The 23,720-nt window shown below is 44.6% G+C and overlaps 1 protein-coding gene across 1 annotated transcript in view; it reads left to right on the forward strand.

The window, feature by feature from the left end:
• The first annotated feature begins 1,079 nt into the window (after positions 1–1,079).
• The window catches only part of LOC126428029 (protein piccolo-like), a 50,559-nt gene continuing 27,918 nt past the window's right edge, over positions 1,080–23,720 (forward strand). Inside the window, exons 1-2 of the mRNA XM_050089908.1 lie at positions 1,080–1,346; positions 1,451–1,563. Coding sequence (XP_049945865.1) covers positions 1,080–1,346; positions 1,451–1,563 — 380 coding nt within the window. The remainder of the gene's footprint in view (positions 1,347–1,450; positions 1,564–23,720) is intronic.

A 23,720-nucleotide genomic window follows, 5' to 3' on the forward strand; every position in this document is an offset into this window, starting at 1 on the left:
TGTCCGCAAATATAGGTCGTGGAACCGTCCGTCTCCGGACGCAGGCGCTAACTACCCCTTGAGGGGGAGGGACTCCTTTTAGTCGCCTCTAACGACAGGCAGGAATACCTCGGGCCTATTCTAACCCCCGGACCCGCAGGGGGGGGGGGGGGATAGAGCGGCAAGTCAAATAATCTGATGGGGTCTGTACCGAAGGTCTTACAGTACGCACACCACATCCATACAATTGGCGTCGTCCATGTGTTGCATAATTATATTTTGCTTTTATGTATTCAAGTATTTATGTGAAGGGACCGGTTGGTAGGACATGTTCTGAGGCATCAAGGGATCACCAATTTAGTATTGGAGGGCAGCGTGGAGGGTAAAAATCGTACAGGGAGACCAAGAAATGAATACACTAAGCAGATTCAGAAGGATGTAGGCTGCAGTAAGTACTGGGAGATGAAGCTTGCACAGGATAGAGTAGCGTGCAGAGCTGCATCAAACCAGTGTCAAGACTGAAGACAACAACAACATAATGGTAATAAAATAATAATTACAGTGATAATACTCAGGATTTCGTAGTTTTGTACATGCACTGAATGCCGCTTATGAAATACCGAGTAGAAGGACTGTAACAAACGTGATGTTGCCAGCAGCACATGCATCTTTTTTTGTACTTTCTCATTTGCTTCTGCAAGGCATAAAGACAATCTGTCTCATTAGAAGCTGACATCCAGAAATCTGTCAAGTCACAGCCGAGTAACTTTAACAACACTTCATAAATGAACAATTCAGATTATAGTCTGAGCTGGTATCGGCACCACTGAAATGACTGCATTCCAGCAGTACAAATTTGTACACAGCTTTAAAATTACAAATTTAATCAGTCTTGGTGACAAAATTTTAATGGTGGTCACAGCATTTTTCATATTTGGTGCATTGTCTGTTTCCACCATTCTCAAATGGAAACATTTTGGTTGTTATGCTCGTACTCTTAATTTAGTTGTGCAGGATGCACTTACAAATGTTCAGAAAGTCACAACAGTTGTTTTTTTTTTTTAAAGGAGGAGCAGCAGTGCAACAGCACGGCTCTTAACATGCCGACAGAACAGTGGCAAAGTAAACATCAAGAAACTGATCCAGGACTTGCCCACAAGGTGGAATTCAACCCTGTTATGTTGGAACGTATTGTTGAATTGTCAGAGGCAGTGAAAAATACAGTTGCCCTTAGTGACGGAAGTTCTGTGGGCCTGTTACAGTCAAATGATGAGTGGGAAATCTGCTCCGCACTCTGTTCGATTTTGAAACCGTTTGAGCAGGTTTCGAGGCAGCTCAGTGCAGAGGAGTACCCAACTGGCAGCTTGGTAAGTTAATAATTTACTTTATTTGGCTCATGTACGTTCAATGTCATTTTATTGTGTACTTTTCTTATGTGTTGTGTAGTTAGCATATTTGTCTAAATTTTCAGGTTATAGTCCTGACACGTGGCCTTCTGGCAGTGTGTGACGAAATAGCCGAAATGCAGTTGCATGAAGTTTCAATGAAAGATGTTGATGCACTGAAAGAGGGCCTTACAAACCGGTTTTCGAATCTTGAGCAGAGCAAATCCATTGCCCTTGCTACCCTGGTTCTGAAATGCCAGCAATTTGAAACGTGGATCCAGCAGACAACACGAAGAAACAGTTAATATTGTTGCCCAGAAACTGGAAAAATGTAGGCCAGTAGGTATTCAGCGTTCACAATCTGTTGAGCCAAATAATTTGGCAACTGAGTCCTCTGTGTGGGGCATATTTGATAAGTTAGTGAAACATGCACAGTCATGTGCTATTGTAGAGGTTCAAAGGCATGTTGACAGCTCAGTCACCAGTAGAAATGAAGATCCTTGGGCATATTTACTGATTTTGTTACCACCACGCCAAACCATTGCAAAAGTAGTCCAAGAGAGATTTAATGTTGTAGCAACTTCAGTTTTTGCGAAGACCCTCTCACAAGGCACAGGACATTTAATAAAAGACAGAAGAACCCACCTCAAGCCATCGAATACAGAAAAACTAATATTTCTGAATGCCAATGGTACCTGTGATTAGACACTGTTGCTGGTAAGTGATACATCATTAGAACGCAGTACATTGTTAAACTGCTCATAATCAGAATAGTTGTACATGAACAAGAATAATTATCCTCTTCAATATGTTTCTTACATGCGTACACTCTGTTGCAGAAAATTCTGGACCTGTGTGAGGTTTGGTTGTGTTGAAAGTGCCTAGTTACCTCTATGAAAGCAAACAAGACCACGTAACTTTATGATGATTATGAAACACCAAAATGCTCACATATTTTACATTTTGCTAAATTCATGCTAAGAATAATTTTGCCAGAATAAGTTATTTAGGACGTATGGGATATGACTAGGAACATGAATCGGAGCCCAAACATTTTATTTCATTCACTTTGTAACTGTGCAAAGTTAAGTGTTATAGTATATGTTGATCTGTCAAAACAATATTGAAGAATGATATGTTAGTGCAATACATTATAACAGAGCATAATCCTTACTAAAATTTACTTTTTTTGTGAGCCTTTATAGTGTAAGCCCACAGTGTATGACAAACAAGTCATTTATCTTTTGTTGCAGATACTTTTCACTTACTGCAAGTATTTCACTGTGTTTTCTTTGTCAATCTTTTGATGCTAGAGATGTAACTCACATTTATGCCAGTCTTGGAAGTGATATCAATGGTCTTTGTTATCATGTTAGTTTCTGTTTGTTGGAAACACAGATTTAGTTTTGTTGATACATGCACAGTAATTAACAATTTAATGCTTCAGAGACCACATTTTTAACCAGAATTTCATCATCACCCACTACTACATTTAAATCTTATAGATCGTCAACTATTTGTTCATTCATTTGTCTACAGAAAGGTGACAGAGGAACAGGTCATACTGGTAGCAATATGTCTGTGACTTGGATGGAGCACAGTTACTGATTTGATACCATTAAGGCACAAAGCTTTGTAATGATTAAAATGGTGAGTGAATGTAAGTTATTTCTGAAACATAGCATTTCTTTATACTAAAACCTACTTTAAATACTGGAAGTATTATCTTTATCACCTCGACTTGGATTATCATTGACTGACTGTCCTCACTTGAAAAATAACAGGCATACTATCTAGAATATTACATGAGCTTAGGCTGAAGGAAAAAAAAATGCTATGTATGTAATAACAGTTGATTATGTGTGATGATGTAGACATACTATAATCTGTTGTGTGATATCTTTTACATAATAAACTTTGTGAAAACATGTTGATCAAAACTGGAATGAGCAAAGAATACCAACCAAATTTAAGACCAAAAAACCAGAAAGAGCCATGACCAGCGGTGGAACCCATGCAAGTTTGGTAGTTTGAAAAATTTGTTCCAAATGCAGTGATTATTTTCGTTTTTTGTTGTTGATTGTAGATATATGTACATGTACGTTCCTGTCTCCTGCTAAAAATGAACCATCCCAACTAGCAAATTTTGCTCTGTTATTTAGAACTTTTAATTAATGCAATTAAAAGAGCCACCTGCACTTTGAGAGGACTAAAACTGTTGAGAATTTATTACTCATCCAATAGTATGTGGGGCATGTGAAATGTTGTACAAGTATGAGCAAAACAAACATGTACAAATGTTTCATGTAACCTGACGAGGCGAACCCAAGATTCAAGGAGGAGGGGAAGGATCCCTCAAGACTGCAACATAAAATATTTTACATGTAGCAAAACAACTGCACACAGTTTTGAGGAGCTGGTTTTCGTTCAGACCGTGGGCCAATGCCAGAATGCAAGAGAAGTTTCCAGCTCAGCAAATGCTCATTTTTATGAATTTGTCAGTAAAATATTGTAGATAAATACCAAAAGGAAAATGCTTCCTATAACACAGATCTTTTATTAAAAATGTGTCGTAATAATGCAAGTTGTAACTTTTTTAAATATTTGCAGTCTGTGTAACTTTAAACACTGAATTAAGTATGTGGAAGAAACAGCTTGTCTACATAACAATGTAACTGTATTTACACCAACATTATATGATTTAATATTTACTGGCAATGCCACATGTAAAACCATAGATAAATCTATTTGAATTTCAACAGAATACAGTAGCTTCCACCACATATTTGCACACTTATAATTTACTGAATTCAGAAGGATGTAGGCTTTAGTAGGTACTGGGAGATGAAGCAGCTTGCACAGGATAGAGTAGCATGGAGAGCTGCATCAAACCAGTCTCAGGACTGAAGACCACAACAACAATTTACTGAACAGCTTCAGGAAATGCCATCTGACTGTGACCATGAGCACATATCCCCTGCAATAGCCACTCACTGCTCACTGTACGCACTAGCATTTCCCGAGACCACTTGCTAAGGCTCTTACAAAGCTAAAACTGAAGAATTTAATGAAGTTTGTTCCTGCAGTTGCAGGTAAGTTCACAGGGTGAGAATGTACCTTTCCAACACCCAGTGTCTTTCTTTGAACCAAATTAAGAGCAAGGGCTGCAGACAAGTTTATTAGAAAGATTAAATTTGGAGATGAAGTTTAACATTTCAACTTGGGTAAAGACTCCCATTTCAATGTGAAAAAATTTAATATCTGTTTTATGCATATGTTATTCCCTAAATGTAGCTGTATTTTGAAGGAGGTGGTGACACAAAACCGCTGTGAATTGTTCAACTTGCTTGCTCCAATCCAGTCACTTGTTACATAGGGCCTATACATTTTAAACTTAGTTGCAATTCCTTTTCCAGTGCCTGAGACTTCATACTGGCCTCACGATCTAGGTGTTCGCCCTTAAACTTTATCTCGGCAGGATTACTGAAGTATTAGTTGGTCTTTATGTTAACTACACTATATTTAAAACCAACTCCAATAACCTCACACTCAAAGTTATTAGCAACTTACTTTACGTATTAAAAAATAAATCTGCCTGAGTGGTTTTAACACTTGTAATATGCCTCAGCTTGGGACTTTTTTTTGGTGGTTTTAGGGCGCAAAACTATGGTCATTAGCGCCCAGCCCGTGACTTAGGAAACAGGAAAAAACCGAAATTTAAAACCTGCAGCAATGGGAACAGTCATAAAATTTGAGAAACTAAAAGCAGAAGGAATGCTTAAAAATCCACTACAGAAAGGGGTTGGTTGTCCCCAAAAAAAAAAGCTTCAAATGACTGACGTCATTTCACTGTCACTAATAAACTGGAGAACGCGGTCGGCTGAGCGCGTGTCATCTGCTAAAATCGACGATGGATCAGGCGATAGCTGTAGACGGGAGCGTAACGGATTAAAATAGGGGCATTCAATTAAAAGGTGTCTGACCGTCCACAGCTGAGAGCAGTGGGGACAGAGTGGGGTAGGATCGCCGCTTAAAAGATGTCGATGGCTAAAAAGACAGTGCCCTATCCGGAGTCTAGCTAAAATTACCTCCTCCCGACGACGCGTTCGGGAGGAAGAGGTCCAAGCGCAAGGAAGGGCTTTCACTTCCCGCACTTTATTATGGGGAAGTGTTGACCAATGCGCATGCCATAAATGAGCAACTTGGCGACATAAACCGCTCCATAGGTCGGTGAAGGGAAGCGACTGAGTAGCTGGCCGAGGAAGAGAGACTGCAGCCTTGGCCGCTATATCGGCCGCCTCATTCCCACAGATACCAGCGTGTCCCGGGAGCCAGAGGAACGCCACCGAACCGCGCGACCACTACGGATGCAGGTTCGACTCCTGCCTCGGGCATGGATGTGTGTGATGTCTTTAGGTTAGAACTAGTTAAATCTAAGTTCTAGGGGACTGATGACCTCAGAAGTTAAGTACCATAGTGCTCAGAGACCTTTGAACCATTTTTGAACTTAATGCTTTATTAAGATAGACTACCGTCGTGATGTTTCTGTAGTAAGCTGAATTTAATTTGTATTGGAAAATGCAAATAAAATATTCACTTTACTATTAGTTTAATTTCTCTTTGACGATTACTGTTGCGTTTAGTAATCAGCAGCTGAATTTTCTTTCACGATATCTACAACAATCTGACAATGCAACGGTTCACAAATTCTACGCCAGTAGAAACCTACTTGTTTTAACGATGTCATTAAACCATAGTAGTTGCAAGGAATTGTCGTCTAGAAATGAATTGCCTTGACGGTTGATCGATCAAGAGCGGGAAAGGTAATATTTTACGAATGTATGACGAGAGTGACAAGTGCTTGAGAGAGGACTTCCGTATCAATACAAGTGTCTGATAGCAAAGTAGTCTCTCGATCTCCTGGATAGTTTTGTTTCTCAAGTCAACAGAATGAGTTATCATGCAGTAGCACAGGTGATGTAGTTTTGTTGCTCGACTTTCTTACACTGCGACCAAAAGGTGTCTCAGTTGTTGACAACAAATTCCAGCTGTGTTGCGCACACCCCTTGGGGCAGAATTCGTAGTCCATAACACACTTATGGAGCTCTGAAATGTAAAATATTATGTTCACAATACTCTTTGCTCTAGTCTACGTCTTTTGGTGGGGCTCAGCCTTTCATTTCTTCGTAGGAAGTCAGCGATAAAGGCATCATAACGCGTCACCAGTAACAGTACTGCGTAGGAATGCTCAATGAGCGACCTGATGACGTTCAATAATAGGCACTACGTTGATTTTTGTTGTTTCGAATTAGAGCATGCAGTACTCGTACACCAGACTTCTGAACTTTGCCTGTTGAATGCAAATGTCGCATGATGGTAAATTGGTAATCTGTCACATACATCAGTAGTCGAGACTTCCTTAATGTGGAAAATCATTCATGCCAGAACGATCTTTGGGAAAAATACGCCAGAAAAAGATATTCTTGTTTCAACAAAGGCACTCGCTCCACGCACAGTTCACATCTTTCTAGCTGCCTCCTCTACATTCACCCCTCTGTTACACCAAAAGTAAGCATTGTAAAATTGAGTTGCAAGTGGAAAAAGGAGTAACATCTGCAACACAACGTTTAACTGTAGTTCATGATTTTCAGGTATGCAAAATCCTATGCTTAACTGCAAGATGATAACTAGAACTTCAAATTCGAAAATGACAGTTGATATATACACTGAGAGCGTGGCGCCGCGTTCACCTGGGCGGCGCCGAATTTCGGGCGGCGGGTGGCGTCTGGCCGGTGGCCGCTGCAGCGCCAGGAAACGCCCGAGCGTAAGCTGTTGTGATCGCGACGCAGCCACGAGCTGTACTGCGGAATTGTTTCTGGAATACTTGTTACTGCGGGTGGTAGAATCTTAAGCGAATTGTCTTCGATGTTCAATCACTCATAACTTTAGACCGAAATGTGATTAAAAAAAATCAGTTGGACGCGAACATGCGACCCTGAAGTTTACAATGCACGACGGTTAGCGCAAGACCACGGGCTTACTCCAGCCGTATCGACTCGGAAGTAGACAACACTTCCTCCCAACTCTTCCTCATCTTACAGTGTTGCCAGATTGTGCAGATGGCCGGACTTGGTTGTCAGGGGCGGTCAGTTTTATTGGCCACCTTAACTGAACGACTCGGACTTAGTCTCTGTGGCGGGCGGCTGGCGGTCAGTTTTTATGTCAGACTGTACATAGAACTTAATGAATCCATTTCCTAATACCAGTTGGAAGAACGCAGTAGCGCGCGAATACCAGAAGACTGTATTCCGTGCAGAGCGAAGAAGACTTCGTTCAATGCTGGAAGGTTTGTGTTATCAGCAAAGATCGAGGCATCCCACTCTTATCATAGCCAGGACTCTCACGGACACTGAATTCAATCCCGTCGATTAATAGGAACACTGTTGGCAACGAAACTGTCCTCCACAATACTTGAAACTTCCCTACACCCAGAGCAAATCCCGTGGATATGGTCACCCTCAGGCAATTTGGATTACCCTCTGTTGTGGCTTACCAACAGAAGTACAAGGATAGCGTACCAATAGCGACAAGAAAGGACGATTATTATTTCTGTTTTTGGCGCCCTTCATGCCTCCATTTATTGCACCATTACACACGCACATCATGATATATGAGACATTATAATTGCCATATTGAAATTGTTATGACAATATGTATCACAAAGGGCACACACAATGGAGTTTAAGAAATTACAATGGCACATCAACTCCGCTATGACAAACGGTGTGCACAATGAAGGCCGCATAATGCTACCAATGTAAGAAATTAATATACTAGCATAAAATTAACTAAAAAGCCTAGAAGGAAATGTTTATGAGAAGAACACAATGGGGCCGCAAGGGAGGAGGCAACACAATACTTAACTCAGGTGCACCAAAACAAACAACGGACACCAGGCCGCGCCAGCAACGGACACGTAACGCACGCAACTACTCTCTCCGGTGCGGTTCCGCGTGTTCCACCCAAGTAACAGCTACCTGAAACATTTTAATACTTTGAACACTACACCAGTGACCGGCAAATTAAAAAACAATAACATGACAAAAATACAGTAATTTAAGAAAATCACATATGACAACGAGCTTAAGGTCTTTCGGTAATTAACAGACTACGAAACAGGTAAAGGGGAATGTGCTACTATTAAATCTTCCGTAATTACACTACTAAATTTGTCAGTACCCAAGTTGCAATTAACGCAACAAGAATTAAATCATTTAAGTGATAATGGTACTTCAAAATAATAAAATCATTGCATGATACAGAGGACCTAGAATGGCCCGATTAGTGCTCCCCAGTGAAGCAGTTCACACAAACGGTGTACTACCAGAACCACCAGGCAGTCAACCAAAATCGTACTAAGCCAAAACAAGGACAGACTTTTAAAATAACGAGACCTAGCCCGGGCCGGACAACAGACCAAATGCCGGGAAATCCATAAGAAACCTCAGCCAACTTAATACCAAAAGAACAATTTATGAACAATATGCAAAACACGAGACCTCTCAGTCCAAAGGCTTCCCTTTAGTCGCGAAGGTGGCTCCGACCCGCCTGCTGAGGTGCCAAGCGTCGTACGGAGTGCCGAAACGAGCTTAACCTTCGTTAACGGAAAGCGGAAGCACCGCAAGACAAAATAAACCCCAATGTAACTGAACAAGGCAAACTAAGGAGTGCCACTTTAAGAGTATGCATTTGAAGATCAAACATTAAGCACCCAGACTAACGTGCCACTGAACGACGCACTTCCATCACCGGCGTCTCGTAGAGTACGGAGAGCAGCGTAGCCCATCGATATACATCCGTGGGACGGTCAACGAGGATAGCAATCCCAGCGACGGAGAGAGAGGAGGACGAAATGACATCCCGCCGCACATAGAAGGTATTTCAAACTCAGGCTCGACAAAGTACAACAGGCGAGATTTTGCTCCCCTTGCGAATCAAGTTAAACGGCTCACCACGCTGCTGTCCACACTGTTAACCGCAAAATCACGGTCCGGCCTTCCCACTCTGCGTCCAGACGCAAACAACCCCAGCCGAGCCGAACTGTCTCCACGCCAAGGCAGCCACCTCTTCCCTCCTCACACGCCTCCAGCTAAGATCCGACCACAAAACACACCCAGGGGGATGTGTCCAGAAACGTATATATATATATATATATATATATATATATATATATATATATATATATATATATATATATATATATATATATATATATATATGGGATATCACCCTCAACAGCATCGCAACAGGCCGAGGAAGATGTGGTGTCTGCTCAAGTGGGGCAAATCTGTGACTGGTGCGGAAACACAGACAGGCATATGTGGCACCTGTTGATACGACGTGTGCAAGTATCAGCGTCCCTTCGAAACACAACAGTTACCAAATACACTCTGGAGAGATGACGTAGATGGCAATACATATACGAAGGTTACAAAACTACTACACATCTACACACGTAAGTGCCTGGCAGAGGGGTCATCGAACCACCTCCACAATAATTCGTGTTTTCGGTGCTCTGTTCGAGATTGCAGTAGTAAAGAACACCTATATCTTGCCGTGCGAGCTCTGATTTCCCTTATTTCATTCTAACGACCTTTTTCTCCCAATGCTGACGTAGTGGCTGCGAGGTTAGAGGCGCCATGACACGAATCGCGTGGCCCTTTCCGCCGGAGGTTCGGGTGTTTGTTGTCCATACTGATCCGAGCACGGGGTTCACAACCCGAACCACACGCCACTGTTAAGCACTAATGAAGGACTGGGTCCCTTACTTCGACTGCACGTAATTCATTAAGGTCAATCCAACACATTTATGTCAAACAACATAAATGAAGTTACATCTGAATCTGTCTTTTTTTAATCTGTTTGATATCAATTTCAATATCAGCTGATTTAGTGCGCGAAGCGCGAGTTAAGCCAGTAACCAGATAAACTAAACAATTCTCCATAATTCAAAAGAAACAAACAAAATGAATCAATACACCCCACTGACAAATATCCAAAAAACCTTACAATACTACTAAAAAGAATATACACTGAAGTGGGGAGCAGTCTTCACCTGACAGAACACTTCAAAATGAGTTCAATAACATGCGTGCCCCAGAAAACAGCGAGACATTAAATAAACTTCATTTCATGAATAACAAATACTCATTAACATTACGCCACTCCTGTTTGAACTGCAGTGTCCCAAAGAAACAGGTGCTAATTCTGAAAGAATATATAAAAAAGAAATTGTTTAAATTACAGCATTAAGGAATTCCAAAAGATGTCCAATCGAACACAGCCCCCTTTACAGTTGAGCTACAAATCTTCCCCCTTTCTAGGCTGAGCCAGAAACACAGAATGCCACAGAAATCTTACAGGACACCCGGAAGCAGTAACAGACAAGGGGGTCGGCACCCACAAATAACACAGGCTAAGAGTCGGGCTGGGAGCACATCCTACGAGTACTCGTCCACACTACGCTCACCACAAACTGCAGACATTCCGGCCGAACATCCGCTCGCGGTGGCTGCCAGAAGGAAGAAGCAACCTACCTTACGCCCGAGCCTCCACTCCGCCAGTCTCACCGGCCGCCCCAAACCGACTGCCTCTCGCCGACTGCCTCTCGCCGTCCCGCGCGCCCCAGCCGAAAAACCAAAGATGCTCATACCCGGGGACGCGCCAAAGATAAGCCGATCGCTGATCGACCAGCCATCAGGCTCACGTACACAAAATTACGCTAAGTAGTGTGTAAGACTAGCGACCCATGACCTCAGCAGTTTGTGTGTGAATTCCTAAGGGACGACATTGATCAATATAGGGATGTTCAAGAGTCAACACAACATCCCAGTGGAACTCTGAAATTGACACTAACACATTTTCAATCAGCAGATGACTACATTTGGTTACAGAGTATTATCCAACTCGTTCTCCCCCAGACATTCGCCTTACTGGTGTGACACTTCCTATTACAACAGATAAAAGTATTTGTGCATTATGTGTTTGTATCATGACTGTCATCCAATTTCACTGACATCCCTCAGTTATGAAATTATACGATGCACTCTGCCATAGGTCTTGAGCTGGACAGACTACATCATTGTATGCATACTCTATGCTAGGCAACCAACGATTCAAACTCCCTGCGTGTGCACTGTGTACTCATTGACGATTTAAAGCAACACCTTTGTTGGCACATGGCCGCTAAACCTAACGAGAACTAGATCAAGATGAAATGCTTGTGTGAAAAACCAGCGTACTGTGAGTCGCCTATTGGCTTGAGGGAGATACGCACTGAATTTGTTGCATGTCAAAAAGCTGTATTTGGTAAATACTGTACACGTAATTAGAAGAACGGAATCCTTTTGCTTATTCAGGGGGAGGGATATCACATACACGACATTCAGTGAAAGCGGTAGCACCGTCTTCATATTTGACGATGTTACCGTGGAAAACAAAGACCAGATTCGAAAATATTTCTGTTTCGGTCGTCATATGGGTGCTGATTTATTTTCTCTAAGTCATATTCCAGAATCACCAAACAGCTTTTTAGGGATAACACAAACCTCATTATAGCCTTCAAATAAGACAACTTCAATTTAAAACACATTTACCTAGCACATGTCGGAACGAACGTGTCGTTCAATGACTTTGTAAAGATATGCTCAGATTACTGGAACCATTTACAGTATGGGTGTCTCACTGATAAAACAAGAAAACCTGAGTGACAGTAGAACAGGTGAAACTTTCAAAAGAACAGGGAATCAGCGATCATAAATCGGTTACTGCATCGATGATTTCAGCCGTAAATAGAAATATTAAGAAAGGTAGGAAGATTTTTCCGTTTAGCAAAAGTGACAAAAAGCAGATTTCAGAGTACGTGATGTCTCAACACAAAAGTTTTGTCTCAAGTACAGATAGTGTTGAGGATCTGTGGACAAAGTTCAAAACCATCGTACAATATGCATTAGATGAGTATGTGCCAAGCAAGATCGTAATAGATGGAAAAGAGCCACCGTGGTACAATAACCGAGTTAGAAAACTGGAACTTCACACCAAACAAACATAGCCAAAGCCTTGCAGACAAACGAAAATTACGCGAAACGAAATTTAGTGTGAGCAGGGCTATGCGAGAGGCGTTCAATGAATTCGAAAGTTCTATGTGCTGACTTGGCAGAAAATCCTAAGAAATTTTGGTCTTCTATCAAAGCGGTAGGTGGATCAAAACAAAATGTCCAGACACCGTGACCAAAATGCTACTGAATCAGAGGATGACAGACTAAAGGCCGAAATACTAAATGTCTTTTTCCAAAGCTGTTTCACAGAGGAAGATTGCACTGTAGTTCCTTCTCTAGATTGTCGCACACATGACAAAATGGTAGATATCTAAATACACGACAGAGGGATAGAGAAACAAACTCGCTCAAAAGAGGAAAGGCCGCTGGACCTTATGGGATACCAGTTCGATTTTACACAGAGTACGCGAAGCAACTTGCCCCCCTTCTTGCAGCGGTGTACCGTGGGTCTCTAGAAGAGCGTAGCGTTCCAGAGGATTGGAAAAGGGCATAGGTCATCCCCGTTTTGAAGAAGGGACGTCGAACAGATGTGCAGAACTGTAGACCTATATCTCTAACGTCGATCTGTTGTAGAATTTTGGAACACGTATTATGTTCGAGTATAATGACTTTTCTGGAGATTAGAAATCTACTCTGTAGGAATCAGCATGGGTTTCGAAAAAGACGATCGTGTGAAACCCAGCTCGCACTATTCGTCCACGAGACTCAGAGGGCCATATAAACGGGTTCACAGGTAGATGCCGTTTTTCTTGACTTCCGCAAGGTGTTCGATAGTTCCCCACAGTCGTTTAATGAACAAAATAAGAGCTTATGGGCTATTAGACCAATAGTGTGATTGGAGTGAAGAGTTCCTAGACAACAGAACGCAGCATGTCATTCTTACTTCGGAAGATTTCTCTCAATTGAGAGTGATTTTAGGTGTGCCACAGGGGAGTGTCGTAGGACCGTTGCTATTCACAATATACATAAATGACCTTGTGGATAACATCGGAAGTTCACTGAGGCTTTTGCGGATGATACTGTAATATATCGAGAGGCTGTAACAATGGAAAATTGTACTGAAATGCAGGAGGATCTGCAGCGAATTGACGCACGGTGCAGGGAATGGCAATTGAATCTCAATGTAAACAAGTGTAATGTGCTGCAAATAGATAGAAAGATAGATCCCTTATCATTTAGCTACGAAATAGTAGGCCAGCAACTGGAAGCAGTTAATTCCATAAATTATCTGGGCGTAGGCATTAGGAGTGCTTTAAAATGCAATGACCGTATAAAATTAATCGATGGTAAAGACGAAAACAAAGGAAGTGGGTTACAGTACACTTGTTCGCCCTCTACTTGAATACTGTTCAGCAGTGTGGGATCCGTACCAGATAGGGTTGATAGAGGGGGGGAGAGAGAGAGAGAGAGAGAGAGAGAGCCAACAGAGAGCAGCGCGCATCGTTACAGGATCATTTGGTAATCGCGAAAGTGTTACGGAGATGATGGATAAACTCCAGTGGAAGACTCTGCAGGAGAGACGCTTAGTTGCTCGGTACGGGCTTCTGTTGACTCTTCGGTGAAGGTATGTTCTCGAAACTTTAAGCAGTATATTGTTCCCTCCTACGTAGGTCTCGTGAAGAGACCGTGAGGACAAAAACCAGGGATTAGAGCCCACACAGAGGCATACCGACAATCTTTCTTTCCACAAACAATAGGAGACTGGAATAGAAGGGAGGACCGATAGAGGTACTCAAGGTACCCTCCCCCACACACCGTCAGGTGGCTTGCAGCGTATGGATGCAGATAACCATTGCCCGACTCCAGATGTCCAGGGTGACTTGCCTCCCCACGTATGCCAGGGAATAGATGCATCAGCAGAGTGATCCCTGTGTGGTCAGCGGACCACAACTAAGAGGGTACTTGTGGCCCCACCACAACGGACTGGCTACCTTGCTCGATATCAGGTGCAAGCAAGCAAACAGGTCGATTATCAGAATAGAAAGTGATACCGCACAGGTGATGGAAATGTACACACCCAGGAGGGTGACTGCAAAACAGTTGGAGAACGAGCAGAAGTGCAGATCCACATTGACGAAGGACATGATTGGTCTCAGTGCATGATGGACACAATGCACCTTGAAAGGTCCCCTTCCCCAGTTGGCTCGCTCTTCAGGAAAAATGGAGGTGAGACCATCACACAGACCATCACACAGACCATCACACAGACCATCACACAGACCATCACACAGACCATCACACAGACCATCACACAGACCATCACACAGACCATCACACAGACCATCACACAGACCATCACACAGACCATCACACAGACCATCACACAGACCATCACACAGACCATCACACAGACCATCACACAGACCATCACACAGACCATCACACAGACCATCACACAGACCATCACACAGACCATCACACAGACCATCACACAGACCATCACACAGACCATCACACAGACCATCACACAGACCATCACACAGACCATCACACAGACCATCACACAGACCATCACACAGACCATCACACAGACCATCACACAGACCATCACACAGACCATCACACAGACCATCACACAGACCATCACACAGACCATCACACAGACCATCACACAGACCATCACACAGACCATCACACAGACCATCACACAGACCATCACACAGACCATCACACAGACCATCACACAGACCATCACACAGACCATCACACAGACCATCACACAGACCATCACACAGACCATCACACAGACCATCACACAGACCATCACACAGACCATCACACAGACCATCACACAGACCATCACACAGACCATCACACAGACCATCACACAGACCATCACACAGACCATCACACAGACCATCACACAGACCATCACACAGACCATCACACAGACCATCACACAGACCATCACACAGACCATCACACAGACCAAAATGGGTGAGGCTCCTTTCAGTCGCATCTTAAGACAGGCAGGTATAGCTCAGGCCTATTTTAATCCCTGGACCCACAGGGGGTGCAGTCCATGTTAAACGGCAAGGGGTAGCCATGTGCCAGGATGGAGGAAGGCTGTGGGGATTCCCAGTGTGACAGTCACCAAGAACTGCAGGGACACACCAAGTACTTTGTCACTGTAAGCTCTGTGTCTGGCTCTTGCACTGGGGTACGAGAAAGTTTCTTATCTATTTTAGTGGGCTCTGTGACTTTATTCTTGTAGTGAAAGGGGCCACATTATTACACTAAGTAATGAAATGTGTTTAAATCGACTCTGTTTACAGAATTTAGAGAATGTTAGAGGTGTATTGCGATTTCAGAAATAACTTTCTTAATACAATTGTTTAAACAATGCCGGCCGGGTGTGGCCGAGCGGTTCTAGGCGCTACAGTCTGGAGCCGCGTGACTGCTACGGTCGCAAGTTCGAATCCTGCGTCGGGCATGGATGTGTGTGATGTCCTTAGAACTACTTAAACCTAACTAACCTAAGTTCTAGGGGACTGATGACCACAGATGTTAAGTCCCATAGTGCTCAGAGCCATTTGAACTATTTTTTGTTTAAACAATGTGTGACATACGCTATATTAGCCTACCATTGTGAGACACTCCCACTCCATCAGCTCGACAGACTGAGCGAATTTCGCACCAATTTCAAGATTCGGGAAGGCAGGGGCTGGATGAGGTCGTGGTTGTGTGAACTAGGTTAGTTCGTCTCTGGATCTCAACGTGAGCACGCGAAATCCGATATTTCCACCAATAAATTTGAATTTTCCGCAGTTTTCACGGTTGGGGGACGGTTGGAGTTAAATCTATTGAGCTAACGCTGTTAACCTATTTTCCCACCATGACGTCGGTGTCACATTGCCACTTCTATGGCCTCAATCTTGAATAAATTTGGCAACAACGCAGAAAGGGTGAAGCTGGCATCACAATGTCTGCCATGTTGTCAATTTATTATAAACTTTGTTTCGTTTTTTCGAAAAATGACTTTGTGAAACACAAGAATAATTGTTTTTAAAAGTAATCAAATAGGGTTTTGTATTATTTATAGTATCCATTAATCTCACCAGTACTCTAATTATGAATAGTAATTTCTCTGCTTTTGTATCCAGAATACCTTGGAAGAATACTCAATTGAAAACTCGGGATATATCTGAACTTGGTGGCAGATAAACCTGTGCAAGTACCCTAGTCTGTCACTAAGCCATGTGTCCACAACATCCCTTTTTTTGGGATTTGCGATGTAACAAAATAAAAATGATGTTATTCAATGCAAAAGTTAGAATTTGAGATTTCGCTTACTGTTTCATCAATCACAATGGTCAATCTATGATTCCTATGACAATTGGCGTAAGATATTGGATTATGAAATTTGAATAGTCTTTACTTGCAGTTTCGCGTGGCTTGAAGCAAATTGCATTATCGTCTTTTTAATTACTTCATGATCGTAGACACGATCATACCCGGTCGTGAAGTTATTGCTATGACAAAAAATTTCCTAAGGGATCAGAAAGTTCTTGAGGGCGCAAAAACAACTAACATGACAAAAAAGGGAAATTCAATATTAAAGCTGATGCAAGAAGACGATAAAACAGTTTTTTTTTCAATCTAACACGCACGTTGGACTGCTGATCTTGGTGTCTGTAATCTTAGTATTATTTACATTTTAATTATGCGTTTTGCTGAGGAGATAATAGGAATAAGCGCTGCTAACTGATTCAATATTTCCAGAACATTTATTATAACTAAAACGTATCGTACATTGTGTTTTGACATAAAAATCTACCGTCATTGTAGTACAGTTTCATGTCCATTGAGCGCTCTTTTATGTAGCCATTGTCCTCTTGAGTCACCCGTGAGTCGTCACGATAAGTTGTAACAGTTATTTTTACACTTCACTCAGACGGAACACGTTTTTATACATTTAGTAAAAAATTAGATCAGACCGCCATAAATCTGCGTCCGTCTTACGTAAGAGAAACAGTACAAGTGTTTAGCGCTCAAGGCTTCATTTGTTCCCCAGCCAACAAGGTGCTAATGAGAAATGAGAGACATAGCGTGATGAAATAGGTTTAATAATGAATAAAAAAATAGGAGTGCGGGTTGGCCACAATAATGCGTTCACTATGCTGTTTGTAGTAGCTAAGATAGGCACGAAGCCCATGCCTACTACAGTAGTATAAGTTTATATGGCAACTAGCTCTGCAGATGAAGAAATTGATTAAATGTATGACGAGATAAAGGAAATTATTCAGGTAGTGAAGGGAGACGAAACTTTAATAGTCATGGGTGACGAATTCGTCAGTAGGAAAAGGAAGAGAAGGAAACGTAGTAGGTTTTTTTTTTTTTTTTTGTGGTTTTAGGGCGCACAACTTCAATGGTCATTAGCGCCCTGACTACTCTAAGAATACACCGCGAGGCACAAGTTGACCACAACAACTAAAAGGGAAAACACGATAAAAGACAGACTGACAGGCATAGGATTAAAAAACAGCATCATCAAATGTCCTTAGCGAGGTTTGTCAAATTGATAAAACGAAGAACACGAGCAGCTGCTCGTGGGTCATCCGCTAAAATGGCATCGAAAGTATTTGGCAGGTTAAGATCGAGGCGCAGTGTGTTAAGATCTGGACAGGACAGTAAAATGTGTCTAACCGTCAGCAAGTGCCCACATGGGCAGAACGGCGCCGGCGCAGCCGTCAGCAGATGGCGATGGCTGAACCGGCAGTGTCCAATTCTTAACCGGGCTAAAATGACCTCCTCCCGCCGAGAAGGGCGTGAGGAGGACGTCCAAGCCACGGGAAGAGGTTTTAAGGCCCGAAGCTTGTTGTCGGTAAGTGCAGCCCAATCGGCATGCCACAGAGATAAGATGCGCCGACAAATCACCCTGCTAAAATCGGACGAAGGGACGCAACAAAAAGCTGTCCGAGGCTGGAGGACCACAGCCTTGGCCGCGGCATCTGCAGCTTCGTTCCCAGGGATACCGACATGGCCAGGAACCCACATAAAGCGAACTGGAGAACCGACGTCCACCAGCTGCTGAAGAGAGCGTTGGATCCGGTGTACGAAAGGGTGAACTGGGTACGGATCACTGAGGCTCTGGATGGCGCTCAGGGAATCTGAGCAGATGACATAAGCAGAATGTCGGTGGCGGCAGATGTAAAGAACAGCCTGGTAGAGGGCAAAGAGCTCAGCTGTGAAGACAGAACAATGGTCATGGAGCCGGTATTTGAAACTTTGTGCCTCGACAATAAAGGAACACCCGACCCCGTCATTGGTCTTAGAGCCATCTGTATAAATGAATGTCATGTCGATGAACTTCGAACGAAGTTCCAAAAAACGGGAGTGGTAGACCGAACCGGGGGTGACCTCTTTTGGAAGCGAGCTGAGGTCAAGGTGAACGCGGACCTGAGCCTGGAGCCAAGGTGGCGTGCGGCTCTCGCCCACTCGAAAGGTTGCAGGGAGTGAAAAATTAAGGTGTTGAAGGAGGCGACGAAAGCGAACTCCAGGGGGTAGCAGGGCAGAGACATACAACCCGTATTGACGGTCAAGAGAGTCGTCAAAAAAGGAACGATAAGACGGATGGTCGGGCATTGACAGTAGCCGACAGGCATACCGACAAAGCAGTATATCGCGCCGGTAGGTGAGTGGCAATTCGCCAGCGTCAACATGAAGACTCTCTACGGGACTGGTATAAAATGCTCCGATCGCAAGTCGTAAACCCCGATGTTGTATGGAGTTGAGGCGGCGTAAGATGGATGGCCGTGCAGAGGAGTATACGAAGCTCCCATAATCCAGCTTGGAGCGGACGATCGACCGATATAGACGAAGTAGGACGGTTCGATCCGCTCCCCACGACAGACCACTGAGAACACGGAGGACATTTAAAGAACGGGTACAACGGGCGGCCAAATAGGACATATGTGGAGACCAGCTAAGTTTCCTGTCAAATGTAAGGCCTAAAAATTTGGTTGTCTCCACGATTGGGAGAGCAACGGGACCGAGTCGTAAGGACGGTGGGAGAAACTCTTTGTAGCGCCAGAAGTTAATACAGACCGTCTTCTCGGCAGAAAAACGGAAGCCATTGGCGACACTCCAGGAGTAAAGACGGTCAAGAGAACGCTGAAGACAGCGCTCCAGGACACGTGTACACTGCGCGCTGCAATAGATGGTAAAATCGTCCACGAAAAGGGAGCCTGATACATCAGCTGGGAGGCAATCCATTATTGGATTGATCGCGATGGCGAAGAGAGCGACGCTCAAGACTGAGCCCTGTGGCACCCCATTCTCCTGGCGAAAGGTGTCGGACAGGACAGAACCCACACGTACCCTGAACTGTCGATCCATTAAAAAGGAACGAATAAAAAGAGGGAGGCGACCGCGAAGGCCCCATGTATGCATGGTGCGGAGGATGCCCGCCTTCCAACAGGTGTCGTAAGCCTTCTCCAAATCAAAGAACACAGCCGCGGTCGGGCGCTTCCGCAAGAAGTTATTCATAATGAAGGTCGACAAGGTAACCAGATGGTCAACAGCAGAGCGGCGCCTACGAAATCCACATTGTACAATGGTAAGTAGGCGTCGAGACTCGAGCAGCCAAACCAATCGAGAGTTAACCATTCGCTCCATCACTTTACAGACACAGCTGGTAAGCGAGATAGGTCGATAACTGGAAGGCAAGTGCTTGTCCTTCCCCGGCTTAGGAATCGGGACAATAGACTCGCGCCAGCATGCGGGAACATGTCCCTCAATCCAGATGCGATTGTATGTACGAAGAAGAAAACCTTTACCCGCAGGAGAAAGGTTCTTCAGCATCTGAATATGAATAGAATCTGGCCCTGGAGCAGAGGACCGTGATCGGCCAAGTGCGTTTTCGAGTTCGCGCATGGTGAATGGGGCATTATAACTTTCACAATTCGAGGAGCGGAAGTTAGGAGGCCTAGCCTCCTCTGCCTGTTTGCGGGGGAGGAAGGCAGGGTGGTAATGAGCGGAGCTCGAAACCTCTGCGAAAAAGCGGCCGAAGGCATTGGAGACAGCCTCAGGGGCTACAAGGACGTCATTCGCGACCTTCAAGCCAGAAACTGGTGATTTTTTTTTTTTTTGTTTGTGGTTTTAGGGCGCAAAACTTCTATGGTCATTAGCGCCCAGCCCGTGACGTAGAAAACAGGAAAAAAACGAAATTTAAAATCAGCAGCAATGGAAACATAGTCAGAAAATTGGAGAAACTAAAGGCAGAAGGAATGCTTAAAAGTCCACTATAGAAAGGGGTTGGTTGTCCACAAAAAAAAAAAACTTCAAATGACTGACGTCATTTCACTGTCACTAATAAACTGTAGAACGCGGTCAGCTGAGCGCGTGTCATCTGCTAAAATCGACGATAGATCAGGCGATAGCTGTAGACGGGAGCGTAACGGATTAAAATAGGGGCATTCAATTAAAAGGTGTCTGACCGTCCACAGCTGAGAGCAGTGGGGACAGAGTGGGGCAGGATCACCGCTTAAAAGATGTTGATGACTAAAAAGACAGTGCCCTATCCGGAGTCGAGCTAAAATTACCTCCTCCCGACGACGCGTTCGGGAGGAAGAGGTCCAAGCGCAAGGAAGGGCTTTCACTTCCCGCAATTTATTGTGGGGAAGTGTTGACCAATGCGCATGCCATAAATGAGCAGCTTGGCGGCATAAAACGCTCCGTAGATCGGTAAACGGAAGAGACTGAATAGCTGGCCGAGGAAGAGAGACTGCAGCCTTGGCCGCTATATCGGCCGCCTCATTTCCACAGATACCAGCGTGTCCCGGGAGCCAGAGGAACGCCACTGAGACGCCCCCCAGGTGGAGCAAGCGCAGACAGTCCTGAATCCGGTGGACCAGAGGGTGCACAGGGTAAAGAGCTTCGAGACTTATGAGAGAGCTGAGAGAATCGGAGCAGATTACGTACTGTATCCGCTGATGGCGGCGGATGTAGTGGACAGCCTGGAGAACAGCGTAAAGCTCCGCAGTATAAACCGAACACTGGTCGGGAAGCCGAAAGTGATTTGGGGTGTCGCCAACAATATAGGCACTCCCTACACCTAACGATGTTTTCGAGCCATCGGTGTAAATAAATGTGGCTTCCGTCATTTGTGCACATAGAGCAGCAAATGCCCGACGGTAAACAAGTGGAGGGGTACCATCCTTGGGAAATTGACATAGGTCTCTGAGCAAGTCGATCCGGGGACGGTGCCAAGGCGGTGCTGTACCCCAAGTTGTCAAGAAGGTTTTAGGAAAGCGGAAGGAAAGAGAATGGAGCAGTTGACGGAAGCGGACTCCCGGGGGTAGTAGGGAGGAGGAGCGGCCTGAATACCAGACATCAAAGGAGGCGTCGAAAAAAAGGTTATGGGCTGGATTAGCAGGCATGGAAGACAGATGGCTAGCATAACGACTCAGAAGGACTGCCCGCCGATTGGACAGCGGAGGTTCAGCAGTCTCAGCATAAAGGCTTTCCACAGGGCTGGTGTAAAAAGCTCCAGACACTAAACGTAATCCACGGTGGTGGATAGAGTCGAGTCGCCGAAGAATAGACGGCCGAGCAGAGGAGTAGACTATGCTTCCATAATCCAATTTCGAGCGCACTAAGGCGCGATAGAGGCGGAGAAGGACCACTCGGTCCGCTCCCCAAGAGGTACCATTCAGGACACGGAGGGTGTTAAGGGAACGCAGACAGCGAGCCGAAAGATAGGAAACGTGGGAGGACCAGCACAGTTTTCTGTCAAACATAAGACCCAAGAATTTAGCGACGTCGGAAAACGGAAGGTTGACAGGGCCTAGATGTAAGGAGGGCGGAAGAAACTCCTTACGTCGCCAAAAATTAACACAAACGGTCTTACTGGGTGAGAAACGGAAGCCGGTTTCGATGCTCCACGAGTGGAGGCGATCGAGACATCCTTGAAGACGTCTTTCAAGAAGGCTGGTCCGTTGAGAGCTGTAGTAGATCGCAAAATCGTCCACAAAGAGGGAGCCCGAGACATCAGGAAGGAGACAATCCATAATTGGATTAATGGCGATGGCAAACAGTACAACACTCAGCACGGAGCCCTGGGGTACCCCGTTTTCTTGGGAGAAAGTACGGGAGAGAGTAGTGTTCACCCGCACCCTAAATGTGCGCTCTGCCATAAATTCGCGAAGAAAAAGGGGCAGCCGGCCTCTAAAGCCCCAAGAGAACAGTGTACGGAGGATGCCTGTCCTCCAACAGGTATCGTACGCTCTCTCCAGATCAAAAAATATTGCTACCGTTTGGCGTTTCCGGAGAAAATTGTTCATGATATAAGTGGAGAGAGCAACAAGATGGTCAACAGCAGAACGATGCTTTCGGAATCCGCATTGGGCAGGTGTTAAAAGACTGCGGGACTCCAGCCACCAAGCTAAACGGTAATTCACCATACGCTCCAAAACCTTACAGACACTACTCGTGAGAGAAATGGGGCGATAGCTAGAGGGGAGATGTTTGTCCTTTCCAGGTTTCGGAACGGGAACGACAATAGCTTCCCGCCATCGCCTGGGAAAGGTACTGTCGGTCCAAATTCGATTATAAAGGCGAAGGAGGTAACGCAGGCTATGGGTTGATAAATGCAGCAACATTTGGACATGGATACCATCCGGTCCTGGGGCGGAGGAGCGAGAAGAAGAGAGTGCATGTTGGAGTTCGCGCATGGAGAAAAGAGTATTGTAGCTTTCGCGATTTTGAGAGGAGAAAGCAAGATGTCGCACTTCCGCTGCACGTTTCTTCGGGAGAAACGCCGGCGGGTAATGTGAAGAGCTCGAAATCTCAGCAAAGTGCTGACCCAATGAGTTAGAAATTGCGACGGGGTCCACTAAGGTATCATGCGCGACAGTGAGCCCAGAGACCGGGGAGAAACTAGGCGCTCCTGAGAACCGTCGAAGCCGACTCCAAACTTCCGAGGAGGGAGTGAAGTTGTTAAATGAGCTAGTAAAGAATTTCCAGCTTGCCTTCTTGCTATCGCGGATGACGCGACGGCATCGCGCACGGAGCTGCTTATATCGGATACAGTTGGCCAAAGTTGGATGGTGACGGAAAATGCGAAGAGCACGTCGCCGCTCACGTATTGCGTCACGGCAGGCCTCGTTCCACCAAGGAACTGGAGGGCGCCGGGGCAATTCGGAGGTGCGTGGTATTGAACGTTCCGCAGCTGTGAGAATAACGTCGGTAAAATGTGTGACCTCATCGTCGACGCTGGGAAAGCGACGGTCATCGAATG

This window comes from Schistocerca serialis, chromosome 12, assembly GCF_023864345.2.
Source record: "Schistocerca serialis cubense isolate TAMUIC-IGC-003099 chromosome 12, iqSchSeri2.2, whole genome shotgun sequence".
NCBI classification, from domain to species: Eukaryota; Metazoa; Arthropoda; class Insecta; order Orthoptera; family Acrididae; genus Schistocerca; species Schistocerca serialis.